Source organism: Xyrauchen texanus, chromosome 14, assembly GCF_025860055.1.
Source record: "Xyrauchen texanus isolate HMW12.3.18 chromosome 14, RBS_HiC_50CHRs, whole genome shotgun sequence".
Lineage (NCBI taxonomy): Eukaryota > Metazoa > Chordata > Actinopteri > Cypriniformes > Catostomidae > Xyrauchen > Xyrauchen texanus.
Window position 1 is genome coordinate 15,435,885 of NC_068289.1, and position 19,660 is coordinate 15,455,544.

The 19,660-nt window shown below is 38.7% G+C and overlaps 1 protein-coding gene across 1 annotated transcript in view; it reads left to right on the forward strand.

Annotated features, from left to right (window-relative positions):
- vwa8 (von Willebrand factor A domain containing 8) overlaps positions 1-19,660 on the forward strand; it is a 163,012-nt gene that overhangs the window by 1,163 nt on the left and 142,189 nt on the right. The window contains exons 3-10 of the mRNA XM_052143089.1: positions 893-1,023; positions 1,169-1,279; positions 12,451-12,618; positions 14,116-14,280; positions 14,384-14,433; positions 14,510-14,618; positions 14,719-14,823; positions 15,205-15,336. Coding sequence (XP_051999049.1) covers positions 893-1,023; positions 1,169-1,279; positions 12,451-12,618; positions 14,116-14,280; positions 14,384-14,433; positions 14,510-14,618; positions 14,719-14,823; positions 15,205-15,336 — 971 coding nt within the window. The remainder of the gene's footprint in view (positions 1-892; positions 1,024-1,168; positions 1,280-12,450; positions 12,619-14,115; positions 14,281-14,383; positions 14,434-14,509; positions 14,619-14,718; positions 14,824-15,204; positions 15,337-19,660) is intronic.

Genomic DNA, 19,660 nt, shown 5'->3' on the forward strand with positions numbered 1-19,660 from the left:
CAATACACGTGTACACAAATGTTTTGTGCTCTGCATGCACATATTGTATAAAGTGTCCCAAAAATGTATTTAGGCACTTTAGCTACACTTATAAATGCATTAATTGCATTAAATAACAAAAAATAAAAAATAATCAAACCATGTGACATTTATTGATACATTATTACTTAAAATGTAATCCAAGAGTTTACATTATGGACTACATTTTAACTCATGAATTTCAGAATGGGTAGCTCAGAGAGTAAAGCTAGGGAGGGTATAGTCACATGAGGTAACCTCCTCGTGGTCACTATAATGTGGTTCGCTCTCGGTGGGGTGAGTGGTGCGTGGATGCCGCGGAGAATAGGGTGAGCCTCCACACGCGCTACATGATAAGATTTGCGGATTGATGGTCTCAGACATGGAGGCAACTGAGAGTCACTATGCCACCACAAGGACTTAAGAGTGCATTGGGAATTGGGTATTCCAAATTAGGGAGAAAATTAAAAAGAAAAAGAAAGATTGCTGAGGCACACTTTTCACACAAGACATTTCACAAAAATACATTTGTTTAAAACTATGCAAACCACAGATATACTATTCAAAATGAAGACAAAAAGCATTCTGGTTGTATTTCTGGAAACTTTCTGGTTGTTAAATATTATTGGAACTTGTGATGAACTACACCTGTGTTTGTTTTAGGATTTTATTGATAAAGCAAATAAACAATACTAATAATCACTCCACTGGCCACACATTTAATTATTTTAATTGTAGAATTAAAATACAAGTGCACAAAAATCAATTAATTTGAGTGGAAATCATGCCAAGTATTAAGCAAACTCTTTTATTTAGTTTGATGCTTGGTACAATACATTGTTAGCATTTTACAATAATTAATTTTCTCTGGCAGTGATGGAGTCTTTGCCACAAACTATCACCCAGCACCTTCGCTGGATAATGCAAAAGGACCTGCTTGGACAGGATGTGTTCCTCATTGGCCCTCCTGGACCTCTGCGGCGTTCAATTGCAATGCAGTACCTGGTAATTTCAAACATTACCACTCCCAACCACATACTTACACAGCATGACACATTAAGTCTCACCAATACCTGATGAATTGCAAAGCAGTGCAGTCTGTGAGGATTTCACATGAACTACCCTAAACTATATCCTTCTTGTTTGTTAGGAGTTAACAAAGCGAGAAGTGGAATATGTTGCTCTGTCCAGAGACACTACAGAGACTGACCTCAAACAGCGCAGAGAGATTCGCTCTGGGACAGCCTTTTATATAGACCAGGCAAGTTGACATCTTTCACTATAATTAGTGCTCACCTCACCATTGTTTAAAATATAATATTTCCATAATCAAGACCACCAGCTTCACAATACTACCCCCCAATGTTAAAACCAAATCTACACCCTTGCTTAGTTCTGAGCAACAGTGTTGCATAATGACCGCTAAACCAGTGGTTTTTAACTGGTTTTGTTTCAGGAACCAGATTATATTTTACATTGGACATCAAGTGGCAACATGTCTCTTTCTTTTCACAAAATAACTTGAATCAATGTGTTGTGTCATTTTTTATTTATTTACAGTATTATTAAGAGTTGCCTTCAGGGCAATACAAGAGAGCTGACTGTATTGCATCTCTTATTTATTGTATTAAATTGATGGGTCAGTTACAAATAAGGGTGTCAAAGATAATGGTGGTGCAACCAACATGCAGAAAGTCATTTTGATGTCATGATGTCAAACAGGATCTTATATCACAAAGAGGACTCTAAACCCTCATGACCCTGCAGACCCTCATGACTGTCTGTCAAGGTCAGTAAGTTTCCTAAAATATCAGATTGTTAGACCTTTTTCTGACAAGTCAAGTTAAGTTCAGGTTGCATAATGTGGTGCAACTACCAAAAAAATGATGCATATTAATTAAAAAGTGCTGAATGATAATGAAAATGTGTTTCTAAATAATGAGTAACTGGACACTAACATTTATTCAAGATACATGATAAGTAACTTTTTATTGGTGGTTGGACCATCTGACATTCTAAAAGTTAAATTAAAACTTTTGTTGAAAAACCATCATGAATACAAATGTACTCTTAATTTCTAAGAATCTGGCACATGCATTCCAAAGTAGATTTTTGTAAAAGATTTTACCTTTTAATTATCTTGAGGCCTTTTCCACCATCGGGCCAGCCTGTGCTCGATGTGAAACTGCACCTACAGTGGGTACGGAAAGTATTCAGACCCCCTTACATTTTTCACTCTTTGTTATATTGCAGCCATTTGCTAAAATCATTTAAGTTCATTTTTTTTCCTCATTATTGTACACACAGCACCCCATATTGACAGAAAAACACAGAATTGTTGACATTTTTGCACATTTATTAAAAAAGAAAAACTGAAATATCACATGGTCCTAAGTATTCAGACCCTTTGCTGTGACACTCATATATTTAACTCAGGTGCTGTCCATTTCTTCTGATCATCCTTGAGATGGTTCTACACCTTCAATTGAGTCCAGCTGTGTTTGATTATACTGACTGGACTTGATTAGGAAAGCCACACACCTTTCTATATAAGACCTTACAGCTCACAGTGCATGTCAGAGCAAATGAGAATCATGAGGTCAAAGGAACTGCCTGAAGAGCTCAGAGACAGAATTGTGGCAAGGCAAAGATCTGGCCAAGGTTACAAAAAAAATTCTGCTGCCCTTAAGGTTCATAAGAGCACAGTGGCCTCCATAATCCTTAAATGGAAGACGTTTGGGACGACCAGAACCCTTCCTAGAGCTGGCCGTCTAGCCAAAATGAGCTATAGGGGGAGAAGAGCCATGGTGAGAGAGGTAAAGAAGAACCCAAAGATCACTGTGGCTGAGCTCCAGAGATGCAGTCGGGAGATGGAAGAAAGTTGTAGTAAGTCAACCATCACTGCAGCCATCCACCAGTCGGGGCTTTATGACAGAGTGGCCCGACGGAAGCCTCTCCTCAGTGCAAGACACATGAAAGCCTGCATGGAGTTTGATAAAAAACACCTGAAGGACTCCAAGATGGTGATAAATAAGATTCTCTGGTCTGATGAGACCAAGATAGAACTTTTTGGCCTTAATTCTAAGCGGTATGTGTGGAGAAAACCAGGCACTGCTCATCACCTGTCCAATACAGTCTCAACAGTGAAGCATGGTGGTGGCAGCATCATGCTGTGGGGGTGTTTTTCAGCTGCAGGGACAGGACGACTGTGGCCAAGTACAGGGATATCCTGGACGAAAACCTTCTCCAGAGTGCTCTGGACCTCAGACTGGGCCGAAGGTTCACCTTCAAACAAGACAATGACCCTAAGCACACCGCTAAAATAACGAAGGAGTGGCTTCACAACAACTCCGTGACTGTTCTTGAATGGCCCAGCCAGAGCCCTGACTTAAACCCAATTGAGCATCTCTGGAGAGACCTGAAAATGGCTGTCCACCAACGTTTACCATCCAACCTGACAGAACTGGAGAGGATCTGCAAGGAGGAATGGCAGAGGATACCCAAATCCAGATGTGAAAAACTTGTTGCATCTTTCCCAAAAAGACTCATGGCTGTATTAGATCAAAAGGGTGCTTCTACTAAATACTGAACAAAGGGTCTGAATACTTAGGACCATGTGATCTTTCAGTTTTTCTTTTTTAATAAATGTGCAAAAATGTCAACAATTCTGTGTTTTTCTGTCAATATGGGGTGCTGTGTGTACAATAATGAGGAAAAAAAATGAACTTAAATGATTTTAGCAAATGGCTGCAATATAACAAAGAGTGAAAAATGTAAGGGGGTCTGAAAACTTTCCGTACCCACTGTATCTGTGCTGATCAGTGGTGGTATAAACACTAGCCACCCCACTGCCCCCATAATAATAGTTAATATTTAACGCAGAATAACATTACATATATATTCAGAATAATGTACACTGGGTGACAAAATGTGGAATAATGGACAGATTTTGCTCTTATGGAAAGAAATTGGTAATTTTATTCACCACAGTGGCATTCAACTGATCACAATGTCTAGTCAGGACATTAATAATGTGAAAAATTACTATTACAATTTGAAAATTTGCCTATAGTTAACTATCATTTGCTGAGGGGTTGTGTATGCCACCTGACATAAACACACAGAAAGGTAAAAAGTTCCTAGATTAGCTAAAAAGGAAATGTATTGACAAAATATTATATGAGTAATATAATGATATATTATATTAGTTTTAATGAGCTTGCTAGCGTATTGTACCACCCTGACAAAAAAGGCGTGTAGAAAAATAAAGTACTAGTTAAAACATCATCCTAAAATCGTAAAAATATAGCAAACAAACAGCTTTTTTATTTAATTTTATTAACCTCACCATAGTGAACTTTGACAGATACCTTAAAACAAATGAGTTACTTGGTCATTGACTAATTGACAATCGTGAGTCGCCACTTACTAAAGCCATTCCACCAGCAGTTTCTTTTTTTTGTTTGTAATTAATTTTTTTTATTGATTCATATATACATGACAAAGAAAAACCAAACACATATACAAGGAATCGACATTTTACATTCAAACTCCACTAATGCAATCCCACCCTGACCCCCAACGAACACCCCTGTGTCCCACATAATAACACACACACACACAACCTAAAACAAAAAAGTGTAATAATAATAAACATGCATAATTAAACTAAACTACACTTTCCTCATTCCCTCCCCGAGAGTCCCTCAAAAAAATATATAATGCCCCATTTTTAACAAATAAGTCCTTGAAGCCTTCTTCTTACCACTTTCTCAAATGCAGCCACCCTTCCCATTTCCACACAACACTCCGAAAAAGAGGGCGCTCCATCCAACTTCCAACCCCTTAAAATTATTTGCCTGCCGATCATGAGACTGGTCAGAACCCAATTTTGAATGTGATTATCTCCCAAATTTATGACCGCCCCATCACCCAAAATTCAGTCTCGGACAAAGTCAAATTTGAGTACTCAAAACGTCACGCATATAACTCTGAACTTTCAACCAAAATTCTTGAATGTTAGCACACCCCCAAAAAACATGGATTGTGTCTCCATCTTCTGATTGGCATCGCCAGCAGGTGGGTGTGTCTTTAATACCAAACCAATATAATCTAGAGGGGGTCCAATTGAATCTACGTAAAATCTTGAATTGCATAAGGCGAACCCTTGCATCTCTATAGATGTAGACTTGAATTTGTTTTAATTCTAGCCCTCCTTCAATACCAAGTTTAAATCTTTCTTCCATAATTTCTTAATGGAAGTTAAAGCTCTGTCCCCCAGACTCTGAATTAACAGGGAGTAATACACTGATGCCTCATGACCTTTTCCAAAAGCAGTTATCACCTCTCCCAGAGTATCTGCCGCATTAGGGGGGGTGTGAGCTACTTCCACAAATATTACAAAGGAGGTGGCGCAGCTGTAAATACCTAAAGAACTGAGATCTGGGAATCTAAAAGTGCTGAACCAGATTTTCAAAGGATCTCAGCACTCTCATATAGGTCACCGACCTTATTCACCTCCCTCACAATCCACTCTGTCCAGCAGAAAGGGGACCTTTCAATACATAATTTAGGGTTCAGCCATATGCTCGATGCAACATTTAAATAAATGTCTGAATTAAACACTCTGGACACTTTTGTCCATACCGAGTGCAAATGCGGGATGTGACTTAATTACTCCGGTAAGTTTAATAGAAAGGCTTTTTAATGGCAAAATAGGGGCAAGAATTTCCTGTTCAATACAAAACCAGGGAGGGGCTCTCTCAGGTGGGAGCAGCCAATGAGCCAAATGTCTGAGACCGAATACATAATAATAAAACAAAATCTTGGGTAGGCCTAGCCCACCTTTGTCAATCGGCCTGTGTAACTTGTTAAAATGTAATCTGGGATATTTACCATTCCATATGAAGGACTTCGCTATGCTATCAAATTGCTTGAAATAAGACAGAAGGACATCTATAGGGAGAAATTGTAACAAGTAGTTACATTTTAGAATGAAATTAATTTTAATAACATTAACCTTCACAATCATAGATAAATGTAATGAAGCCCATCTGCCCACATCGCTCAAAAACCTTTTTAATTATGGGGTCAAAATTAACTTTAACTAAATCAGACAAATATGCTGGAAATAAAATGCCAAAATATTAATGCCCTGTTTGGGCCACTGGAAGACACCCAACTGAAAAGCCAGCAGTATGCTGTCAGAGGCAAAACTTTGGATTTAGACCAGTTGACTCTGTATCATGAGAACTTAGAAAGGGAATGAATAATTCTGTGGAGGCAAGGCATAGATTATGTAGGGTTGAATGCAAAAAACTAAATATCATCTGGGTAAAGCAAAAGCTTATGTGCCATTCCTCCCGCCACCACACCTGGAAAATCATCTATGCTTCTTATCGCGGCTGCTAATGGTTCCAAGGCAAGACAGAACAATAATGGGGAAAGAGGACAACCCTACTAGTTACCCCTATCCAAAATTAATCCATTTGTTTGTACCACTGCTACCGGGAGTCTATAAAGTAACTTAATCCAGCCAATAAAAGTATTCCCAAATCCATATATTTCCAAAATCTTAAAAAGATAATCCCATTCTACCGTATCAAATGCCTTTTCGGCATCAAGTGAGATGGCCACGACCAGAGTCTGACCATTCACCATTGACCACATGAAATTGATGAAACGCTTAATGTTATCAGAAGAGTTACATCCCAAATAAACCCAACCTGATCTATATGTATAAGAGATGTCATAACTTAATCAGTTTGCCAGAATCTTTGACAATATTTTAACGTCCGGCTGGATCAATGAATTGTACGGTAACTCTTACACTCGCTTAGATCTTTGTCTTTTTTAAGAATCAGACTGATCCAGGCTTGTGAAAGTTTTCCATTCTTTAATGACTCCGTATAAACTTCTTACAAAAGTGGAGCCAGTTCTGTAACGTAAGATCTAAAAAACTCGGCAGCAAAGCCATCTGGCCCCGGAGCCTTGCCTGTAGGCAAGGCCTTAATAACTCGCAAAGCTCCTCCAATGTTATCTCAGAATCAAGAGAATTGTTTTCCTCAGTCTTCAGTTTAGGGAGTTCTAATAGTTCCACAAAATTTCTAATATCTTCATCAGTAGACAAGGACATGGAACTATAGAGATCATGATAGAATTATCTAAAAGCGTTATTAAAATCACTGGCCGAGGTAAATATTTTACCCCCAGCAGATTTCACTGATGGAATGGTAGAAAAAGATTCCCTCTGATTTATATAAGCTTCCCTGCTTTGTCTCCTGACTCAAAGTATGACTGTCTTGCCCTGAATAGCCAAAACTCCACCTTCCAAGACAAAATAGTATTATATCTGTATTTCAGTCGGGTCAATTCTCAGAGGCCATCAGACACCATTCGGCACTTCAGCTCTGCCTCGAACTTTTAATATTTCCTTCCAACTCCACAAGTTCTCTTGCTTTGGATTTTTTGATGAATGAGGCATACTGTATGATCCGACCCCTAAGAACTGCCTTAAGTGCCTCCCCAAGCCATGCCCACAGAAGATACTGAGGACCAGTTGGTCTCCATATAAACATTGATTTCAGCCTTTAACATTTGTTGGAAATCAAGATTTCGCAAAAGTGGTTCATTAAAGCGCAAACTATATGATTTATTTTTCTCTGTATGTTGCAACACATCTAGACTCACCAGGGCGTGATCTGACACTAAGATGTTTTCAATTGAGCTGTCAACAACAGTTGATATGAGGGACTTTGATATAAAAAAAAAAAATCGATCATGTGTAAATATTAGCCAAAATCAACCTTTGCCCCTAAATTTCTGTTCAAACAATAATGACTCTTCCTAATCTATCTTTAATCTGTTTGAGACATTTGAATTGTAGATGTTTATTTATCAACATAATCACTCCCCTGCTCTTACTTTCTTGTAGAAACTCTATTTCATATATCTTACGCTTAAGAAAAGAAATAACCTTCCTTCTTTTTATGGGATGCCCCAGCCCATTCACATTCCACGTGTACAGAGACAGTCCACTCATATTAACATTTTGACAGATTAGAAAAAATAGATTGTGTATCAAAATCAAGATTATAAAAACCACGTTCCCCATTAGTGCAACAATCAAAAACAGAACTAAACAAACCGAAAAAAGAAAAACGTGCACATTAACCCCGCACACGACAGTGCATCCATCCCTCAAAACTCAAAAATTCCATGTACGCCTACAAGAGCCCCCTCTACAACTTTGCCATTGAATTGCTCAAGTCCGGTGCTTCTGTAAAAATGTTGTGAGTCAAAATGACATAATAGAAAATACTTTGTAGAACAAACTCCAGCCAATAGGCAGAATAAACACTAAGAACGTGTAAGATTCATTCACAGAACTGTCTCGAAGGTGTGTAGCAGAACCAGCACACACAAAAAAAAAGCTGTTCAGTTTCTTCAGGCAATAAAATGAGTGCTCAGTGATGACTTAATCCTTCCATTGTCCTGCAAAAAATATTCCACAAAACAATCTCCAGCCAATTTTTTGCTTTCCGGTTCCTCGGACGGTTAAGTGTATATTTAACGAGTCAAGTTTATTTGGAGGCCACATAAGAAACACACCATGACTTCCTTAGTCTATTAACTTTATAAAAGACATCGCTTGTTGTGGGCATGTAGATATTTTGTGGCCATCCTTAGTATCCATTCACAATCTGGCCGGGAACTTCAGTGTAAAAGCGATCTACTGTAAATGCAAAGGTTTCTTGAAGGATTGTTATTCCACAAAACAAACTCCAGCCATTGGTGGAACCAATACAAACAGAAACAAAAAATGGTGGCTTCTTCGGACAGCAAAATGTATGTACAGTGAGACTCTGGGCCACATTAGAAACACCAAATGGTTTACTCACCCCATTGTTTCTATGTAGGACAATGTTTGCTATTAGTATCAATTCACAATCTGGCCCGGGAACTTCAGTGTAAAAGCAATCTTCTGTTGATGTAAGAAAATGCGTTCCACTTCTATCTTGGTCGCTAGCAGATTAGCAGCTAATTCCCTCTCTGATGACGCCAGATAATCAAAAATAATTTTGTTTCCATCACCGTAATCGATCTACGTTGTACAGCGAGATCAGCAAAAACTTTTGTCAGCATCACAGACACGCTCGCCAGTTGATGCTGGATTTCTCCCGCTGCACTATCCATACTGAGTCCCTGGTCTGCATGCCTGTCAGAGGTTTCAGCTTGAAAAAAGAGTTTAAAAGAGTGTCTTTTAAAGTCTCCAGAGCCCAAGTATTCTAAATTCTTTGCGATGTTGACTTCAAAGAACAGATATGTAGCAGGGTGTATCGAATCTCACCATATTATAACATAAAAATACTAGCAAAGTGCGCAGAGCTCGCCATTTACACGTTCACTCCTCGCATGGCGTCACGTGACTCCTCCACCAGCATGGTTTCTTTTTCCAATCAGGGCCGAACTGAGCTAAAGGGTAAATGCTACTGGAACTATTCCCCACTGTGTTCAGAACTGTTTGGCCCTATCTTGGAAAAGAGGCCTTGGACACCCTAACACTCATGGATGCATTTAATTCACTTTTGGGAACAAAACTCTCATGGCTGTACTTGTGCTATAGGGAATCATACAGATCAACAAAGAGACCACCCGTTACTAAGTCTAGTGGTAAATGGGTGTGAATTCCTGCCGGACCAGGAAAATATTGCTTTTTTCTTCTGAATTCCGAATGATCAATTAAATTCACTTGTCTTACCAGGCTTTTAATTACCATCCACAGCACTTCTGTTCTGCTCATTTGTTTAATGAAACACTTGGATGGTAAGTTTCAGTGAGGAAATGGGGACATGTTACCATGAACCGTCTTTGAAGCTGTTCTGTTGAAGTGGGGTCTTAACCTTTGGGATCAGAGTCATTAGGCACATTGCACCTAATTTTAAAGATTTTTATTATGAATTGTGCCTTTAGAAGATGATGAGAAGATTTAGAAGATCAATTAGCCTTTTGCCTGAATTCAGTCTAAGCTATTATGCTAGGATTGGCTGTCTGGAATGATGGATAGGCAGCGGGCTTGAGCTGCTTGTTTAAAAGGTGGGATGTGTGTGGGGGCTTGGTGTTAAACTAGAGCATCTCACTGCTCTCTTGGGCCCTGCGCTCATTTTCAGACCTATATAACAAGCTTTGTGTGTCAGGCAAAATTACTTCCTGTTCAGTGTTTATTGTGTGAATGAGAAATGTTTTTGTCAGAATGACCATCTATGCATAGAGGTTTTCTCTATCTGGCTGCATGTGTGTTTGAATCAGTAAGGCATGTGGGCTGTACTATATTGTAAATATAGTCTCCGCTAAAGGATGTTGTGTCTGTGCATCATTTCTGCAACCCCTTCATTCATGACTATGCTCAAATTTAAGCGATGATATATGTTGTAATGTTCGTAAAAAGTAAAAATAAAAAAAACCTTACTCCAATAATGTGTTTCTTCAATAGATTGACTTTTCAGAACTGTTTGTATCTAGTATTACCCAGACCTCAGATTAAAATGGATATTCTGAATAAGATGTTCACATGACCCAATATTCTGATTAATACAGGCATATGCCATCTATATTATTTGGATTTTTAGAAACTGTAATTTTGTCTTAATTGGGTTATGGAAATCAGGTTAATGGGTTTACATGAAGCATACATTTTTTTATAATATGAAGAAAATTCTGATTTATACAGGCATATGCAATGCTTGCAATGGAAGTGAATGGGTTCAATCCATAAACGTTAAAATACTCACTGTTTCAAAAGTATAGCCACAAGATGTAAACAATATGCATTTTAACATGATTATAGTGTGATAAAATCGCTTATTAATGTAATTTTATAACTTCGTTGCCTTTATGATGTAATATCAACTAACCCTAAAATGTATAAATTACGATATAAACAACTTTATAGCTCAAAAAATACTTTTTAACAAGTACTTAAACATTTTAATGTACTTTACAAGCTTTTATAAAATTATAAGCTTCACATTTCTGACTCTCTTCAAAAATTGGCCCAATTCACTTCCATTGTAAGTGCCTCATTTGACAATTTTAAGAAAAGTAGGTGCTGACTGTGCTGAGTAACTCCAGCCAGGTCTCCTAAGCAACCAAATTGGCCCGGTTGCTAGGGAGGGTAGAGTCACACAGGGTAACCTCCTTGTGGTTGCGATTAAGTGGTTCTCACTCTCAATGGGGTGCATGGTAAGTTGTGTGTGGATTGCGGAGAGTAGCATGAGCTTCCACATGCTGTGAGTCTCCGCGGTGTCATGCGCAGCAAGCCACGTGATAAAATGCACGGACTGACTGTCTCCGAAGCGGAGGCAACTGAGACTTGTCCTCCGCCACTCGGATTGAGTTGAGTAACCAAGCCACCATGAGGACCTACTAAGTAGTGGGAATTGGGCATTCCAAAATTGAAAAAAAAAAAGAAAAGTAGGGAAGAGTCAATTTTTTTTTTTGTGGTAATCAACATTGTTACAAATGCTGTAAATTAAACATAAAATGAATTGAACACTGAATATTCCTTTAATGTGTTTACATGACATTTGATTATCAGAATATAACCAAATTCTGATAAACATCAGAATATTAATGTGCAGGTCAGATGGCTCTTTCCTCCTTTGCTTTTAGTCTCTTGGCATGATTCGAGAAGCATGAGGTCAAGCAGTTCAAGAAGAATTTAATTCGGCCATTTACAATTTGCTGACACATTGACAAATGCACTGGTGTGTGGTTTTAACTAGTCTCTCTAGTCTGCGTCACAAACATTTCTAGAAATTATGTGATTATAGTATCCAGAATAGAAATGGGTCTTCAGCTAAATTTGGACCATCTGGCAACATATTTATAGGCCCTGTTCCCACACAATCAGTCATTTATTTACATGTTAACCTAATTATATGGCCACTTGTTTTGTGGTCACCGGAGTAGCCCCAGATTTCCTGCCTTTGACGTCAATGCTGTTTGATACTTGTAGACATATGTTTGAATGACTGTATCTTCATAACAGACAAGATTTGGAAATTCAGCCCACAACTGGGGCAGGATCTAAAATAACAGTGTTCTTCTAGAATAGAAGTGAACAGATCTTTGCAGTGGGGGAAGAAACAAATGAATGCTTTCTTAAAAACAGTGCGGATGGGAATTCCAATCCGATGAGACAGAAAGGTGGCCTCTGGTTCTTCAGTGTTTCAAGGCACTCCTACTTAATACTATGCTAATTTGTTAATTAATATTAATGACATAACAGACAGCGGCAGGTGTTTTGGCTGCACTGCAATGTCTAATACACAGATCCCAATTTATTTAGAAGTAGCCATCATCCTAGTGCTGTTCTACTTGCTGCAAGGTGACTCTATATTTCAGTGTGTTCTGTCCCTCTCTGTCTTTCAGTGCGCCGTCCGAGCTGCTACTGAGGGTCGGATTCTGGTCTTAGAGGGACTGGAGAAGGCAGAGAGGAATGTGTTGCCAGTTCTCAATAACCTGCTGGAGAATCGAGAGATGCAGCTGGAAGACGGACGCTTTCTCATGTCAGCACAGCGCTTTGATAAACTGCTGGAGGTATACAGTATCTGCAGCCTACTCTATAGATCCATAATCAGACTGAACAGTCAGAGCTCTGTCAAAGGCACTTCTTTAACTGATGCTTTATCATAGAGATGTTGACAAAATATTTTAATAGCTTACTAATAACATTAACATTGTTTTTTCTAATAAAGTTACCTGCCAACTGCCAATTTTTAATCCGTTTTTCAGACATGTAGCTTATTGTATTTGTTCTGAAACGGGGGCTAAAATTGTTTTCTTCATGGTTTGGTTTGCTTTCACAAGGCAACAACTCAAAATGGATCAAAACTGTTAATAAAAGTTTCATGTGAGCAAACTGTCTACTCACTAGTTAGAATGTTTAAGCTCTTGTAACAGAATAAGAATGGGCAAGGAGGAGGTGGGTTCCGGCTGGACAATCAAAAGTTTAATCAGAAACTCAACATGAAACAAAACATAAACATAACACACATGCAAAGTGGACGCATGCATCTTTTTCTAACTGGTGTCTCCAGCTCCTCTTTGTCTCGCTCTCCCGCTGATCACCTGATTCAGTGCTGACTGTGCAGCATCACAGCCCGACCACGCCCTCCTTCTCATCACAATCCTCCCCCTGCTCGATTCCGGCCTGGGCGCCACCGGAGTGACCTGCTCGCTCCTCCCCTGGCGACGGAAGTGAGCCCTCCGGCTCTGGCGGACGGAACCGCTCTTCCCCTTCTTCAACAGACGGCAGTGGTTCCCCTGGCTCTCGGCGGCCGGCAGCGACCCCTCCGTCCCCAGGCTGATGGACGCTGCTGCTCCCCTGGTGGATTGCAGCAGATTGAGCATTCTGTGATGTGCCCTTTGAGTCATCTTGGCTGAATGGCCACTTCTAGGGAGAGTAGCCACAGAAATAAATAATCTCCATTTGTAGAAAATGTGTCTAACTGTGGACAGATGAATATTAAAGCTCTTAGAGATAACTTTGTAACCCTTTCCAGCTTTATGCAAATCAACAATTCTTGATCATAGGTCTTCTGAGATCTCTTTTTTGCGATGCATGATCCACGTCAGCAGATGCTTCTTGTAAATAGCAAATTCTTTTTACAAGTCAAAGTAGCTCTAACCCACAACTCCAATCTCATTTCATTAATTGGATGCCAGGTTTGCCAACTCCTTACTCTAATTAGCTTTTGTTGACGTCATTACCCTAGGGTTCACATACAATTTCCAACCTACGCAGTGAATGTTTGAATGATGTATTCAATATGTACAAAAACAGTACAATAATTTGTGTGTTATTAGTTAAAACAGATTGTGTTTGCTCATTATTATTACTTAGATGAGATCAAACCAGTTTTTAAGACAAATCTATACATAAATGCAGATAATTACAAAGGGTTCACATACTTTTTCTTGCCACTGTAACCTTGTTAATAGCTCAATAATTATAATATTATAAAAGATTAAAATTATTCTCTTTGGTAGAGTAAAACCTATTTATCATGGGCTTGTGTTGTATTTGTCTGAAAGGAGCACAGCAAAGAAGAGCTGGATGCATGGAAGATAGTTCGGGTGAGTGAGGATTTTCGGGTCATTGCTCTCGGTCTGCCCGTCCCACGATACAAAGGAAACCCGCTGGATCCGCCGCTCCGATCTCGCTTTCAGGCCAGAGACATCTACTATCTTCCCTTCAAGGTGCCTCCAGACAAACTGAAGCAACATCTTTAACAAGTGAAGAGTGTATTGATAAATGTGTTATGTCAAATGTATCTAACATCTAACAATCTGTTTTTTGAAGGACCAGCTAGAGCATCTGTATAAAATTGGACCAAATGTGCCAGCTGAAAGGTACGACAGTTTTCAAAGATGGATTTTCATTGGTCAGATGCAGACTGCATGCTCAAATGTATTTTTTTCTTCTTAGGGTGTCCCAGCTCTTGTCTTTTGCCACTACTCTTTGCTCTCAAGAGTCTGCCAGCATAAGCCTGCCTGACTTCCCTGTAGACAATCTCCCATCTGTTCTCACAGTTCTGGTGAGTTACAGATTGAATGAGATTTTCATTCACTGTAAAGAGAATCTAGTATCGTTTATTCAGTGTAGCGATTGTTAAAGACCAATTGTACCTGTTGCAGAACCTGTTCCCAATGCTGTCAGCACAGCAGCTGGTCCAGAGGCTTTACCCGTACGAGGCCATGCTGGGAAAAGAGGGCCGCACAGCAGTGGAGGGGGTACTCAGTGTAAGGACCCCACTCATCCTATCTCTTTCTTTTTATAAAGTCATAAAGGGGTGGCAATTCCTTATATTTTTCAGCCTTTTGAAAAATTCTATAATATATCTCACTACTTTATGTATTTGCTCTGAAATGGTTTAAACTGTGATACAATAAAATACAGTAATTAAAAATAATCAAGGCATGTTTCCATTAAATATTTGATCAGTGTTGAACTGAAATAGATGATTTAATTTGATTCACGGAAATAAATTCTTAAGCCATTTTTGCTAATAGTTTAAACCAAAAACAGCGTTTAAACATCTCTGTTTTAAAGCTCTCATAATCCTGAATCAGCAAAACTATTGTGAATGTGTCATGAATATTCACTATACTCTTTCTTCTCAGAGGTTTGAGTTGACTGATGGTAGCAAGAAGCCTTCTATGACGGCAGTGATGAATGTTGAGCCTGTAATTGGAGATCACCCAGGACAGGCAGCGGTCACCGTCAGCATCGCTGACCACAGCATCACCTTTCAGGTGAGGACACAGCGAATTTGGCAAAAATAATTCTGCTTTAGATTAATATCTCATTAAAACAGATTTATTACAGTTTTAACCAGGGTTCAAAATTAGCTTTTTGTACATTTACATTTTGTGAATTAAAAAAAATTTAGCAGCCATAAATATTTCTTACTGTCCATGAAATTGTATTTTGTTTGATTTTCATTCAAAGAATGTATTTTTGTCCTTATGTCAGTGATATAATTGTTTTTCAGCTGTATTACTTTCAAACATTCAGTTCATTGTGTCTTTCGTAGTATATTAGATGAGCTTATCTCCATCTCTGTGTAACAAAATGTGATGACACACCATGAAAAGCATAAAAACTATCATAAAAGTAGTCCATGTGACTTGTGAAGGTATACGATACAACTGGAAATTTCAGTAAGAAAGAAAATCATTTTTCAGTAAAAATCGTAATGTCTGTTGTTCATGTCGCATGCTCACGGAAGTTCTCGAATTAACGTGCGAGCCACTGCAAACAAGCTTCACTCTTAGCGCTCATGAACTGTTCCTTAACATATTACAATGAGGCAAAAGTTGTGTTAGTTGCGACAAATGTTTTCGCTAGTGGTTTGTATGTCTTTATTTTGTATCACACGTATCACAACACCGCGAGGGTCAAACAATAGAGCATAACAGTGTTGACCTACTTTTTGAGCTGTCTGGGATCCGGTATTATTTTTCCCATTAATTACTTCCATAGACTTTTCGTCAAATTCTCAATTTAAAAAACAAAACAAAATGTATTAACACATTTTTATTTTAGTTTTTTATTGATTCCATACAACAACTTAAACAGACATAACAGAAAATGTGGAATCAAATAATATACAATTATAACCCAGTTTTTTAGAATGCTAGCCCACACTCCCTCCTCCAATACCAAGTTTAAATCTTTCTCCCATAATCTCTTGAGAGAAACCGAAGCTCCGTCCCCAGACTCTGAATTAGCAGGAAGTAATACACTGATGCCTCATGACCTTTTCCAAAAGCAGTAATCACCTCTCCCAGAGTATCTGCCTCTTTAGGTTGCTTTATGCTACTCCCAAAAATAGAACAGAGCAGGTGGCGCAGCTGTAAATACCTATAGAACTAAGATCTGGGAATCCCAAAATGTAGAACGATATTTTCAAAGGATCTCAACACTCCACATAAGTCACTTAGAGTATTAACCTCCCTCACAATCCACACTGTCCAGCAGAAAGGGGACTTATTAATACATAATTTTGGGTTCAGCCATAAGCTCGAGGCAACATTTAAATAAATGTCCAAAATAAACACTTTCGTCCATACAGAGTGCAAATGCGAGATAACGGGGTGTAATTTAACTTCTCCGGTTAGTTTGATAGAAAGGCTTTGGAATGGCAAAATATGGGCAAGAACATTCTGTTCAATACAAAACCATGGAGGGGCTCTCTAATGTGGGAACAACCAATGAGCCAAATGACTGAGACCGAAAGCATAATAATAAAACTAAATCTTTGGTAGGCCTAGCCCACCTATGTCCATCTGCCTATGTAACTTTCTGAAATGTAATCTGGGACGTTTACCATTCAAAATGAAGGACTTCTCTATGCTACCAAATTGCTTGAAATAATAGTGGGGGACATCTATAGGGAGTGATCGTAGCATGTAGTTGAATTTTGGAATACAATTCATTTTAATAACATTAACCTTCCCAGTCATAGATAAATGTAATGAATCCCACCTGCCCACAACGCTTGAAAATTAACTCTAACTAAATCATACAAATTTGCTGGGAATAAAATACCCAAATACTAAATGCCCTGTTTGGGCCACTGGAAGGCACCTGGCTGAAAAGCCGTTACTGGGCAGTATGCTGTCAGAGCCAAAGCTTCAGATTTAGACTAATTCACTCTGTATTCTGAGAATATAGAAAAGGAATAAATAATTCTGTGGAGGCAAGGTATAGATCTTGTAGGGTTGGAGGCAAATAATAAAATATAATCTGCGTAAAGCAAAAGTTTATGCGCCACACCTCCCGCCACCACCCCTGGAAAATCATCTTCCTTTCTTATCACGGCTGCTAATGGTTCCAGGGCAAGACTGAACAATAAGGGGGACAGAGGGCAAACCTGCCAGGTGGCCCTATCCAGAGTAAAATAATATGAAATTAATCCATTAATTTGAACCGCCGCTACTGGGTGTCTATAAACTAACTTTTTATATCATGAGGGGTGCCAGCATCTTGCAACATCCCTTCAGGATCTATTTAAATGCCCTGATCATCGATGTTAGGTGCATAAATATTAGCCAAAATAAGAATTTGTTCCTGAATTTTAGCTAAAACAATAATGACTCTTCCTAATTTATCTTTACTCTGTTTGAGACATTTGAATTGTAGATGTATAGTTATCAGCGTAATGACTCCCCTGCTCTTACTCGAGCCAGCACTAAATAAATCATGCCCACCCTATATCTTCCCAAATTTTTCAGCTTCCTGCAGAGAAAGATGCATTTCTTGAAGAAACATTATATCATATTTCTTATGCTTAAGAAGATAAATAACCTTCCTTCTTTTTATGGGATGCCCCAACCCATTCACATTTCACGTGGAGAGCGACAATCCACTCATATTAACATTTGATATTTTGACATATAAGTAAAAATAAATTGTGTGTCAAAAACAAAATGATAAAGGCCATATTCCAGCATTATTGCAACAATCAAACCCTGAACTTCCCCAGAATGAAACAAACAGAAAAAAGAAAAATTTGCGCATTAACCCCATGCACGACAGTGCCAACTGGTGTCCATCCCTCTAAACATAAACAGTCCATATATGCCTACGAGGACCGCGGACTGCTCAAGTCCAGTGTTTCTATACAAATTTTGTGAGACAGAATTAGCCGGCAAAAGATAATCTATAAAACAAACTCCAGCCAATAGTCTGTATTTAAATACAAACAATAGAATTTTAAAATCAATTCTAAATTTACCAGGAAGCCAGTGCAATGAAATGAAGATGTGCTCAAATTTGTATTTCCCCTTAAGGAGCCTGGTCGCAGCGTTTTGAACAAGCTGCTGTTGTAAAATAGATGAATGAGGGGCACCAATGTAAAGCGAGTAACAGTAATCCAGGCAAGAAGCAACAAAAGCATGGATCACTGTTTCGAGCTTGCTTAATGTCAAGAATGGCTTAAACTTAGATAACAAACAAAGATGATAAAAACATGATTTTACCACAGCGCTTATCTGCTTATCAAATTTATGGTTGCTGTCAAACAGAACACTCAAGTTCCACGGTCCTGTAAGGTTAGAGTGAGTCTAGGTCAAAAGGATGATTTCAGTTTACTCTCATTCAGCTAAGCCATAATTTGAGCTAAACAGTCTGATATGGGCTGTAAGGCATGTTTGTTGTCATGCTTTAAAGGGAGATACATTTTGGGTGTCATCAGCGTAGAGATGAAAGGACATTCCTTATCTGTTAAAAATGGAGCCCAGAGGAAGCATATACAGAAAAAATTAATGGCCAAGAACTGAGCCCTGTGGAAACCCACAACTTAGATGAACATCAGAGGAAGAGTGATGTCTATGATGGACAGCAAACGTCTTATTAGTTAGGTATGATCGAAACCACTGCAACACTCTGCCCCGAAGGCCCACACATGACTCCAGTCGAGATAGAAGAATATTGAGATCAACCAAATCAGAGGCAGAGCTAAGATCTAACAGGTCCAGAGCCATAGATTTCCCAGAATCAGTGGTGGGAAAGATGTCATTCGAAACTCGTAAGAAAGCAGATTCGGTACTTTGATGAGCTTTAAAATTGGAATATTTCAAGAATAGAGTTATCAGACAAAAAAGACTATAGTTGAATTAATACCACTTTCTTCTTTTTTAAGATAAGGTGACCAGTAGCATATTTAAGGCAATCTGGTACAGTTCCAGTATGGAGACTGGAGATCAACTATGGAGATTAGTTGATGACACAAAAGTCCAGGGCCGATAACGTCAATGATTTGTTTAAGGAAGCATGGGGGAATAACATCCTGAGGACACATAGTAGGCTTCAAATATGGACCCCCTTGAAAACGAGATGGTGTATCTCAAGGGTTTATTCCTAATAAAATAATTTTCAACAAATGTTCAACAATTTAATTAAGAGTATGCAGATTAATGGGCTGCATACTCCACTACATAAGCATGTAGTGGAGCATTGTGGGGCATGTACAAGGTGTACACAGAAGGAAACATCCGAGATCTTATACCAGTTATCTTATCATCAAAAAAAACTCAAAAAGCCCTCACAAAGAGATACAGATGTCTCAGGGAA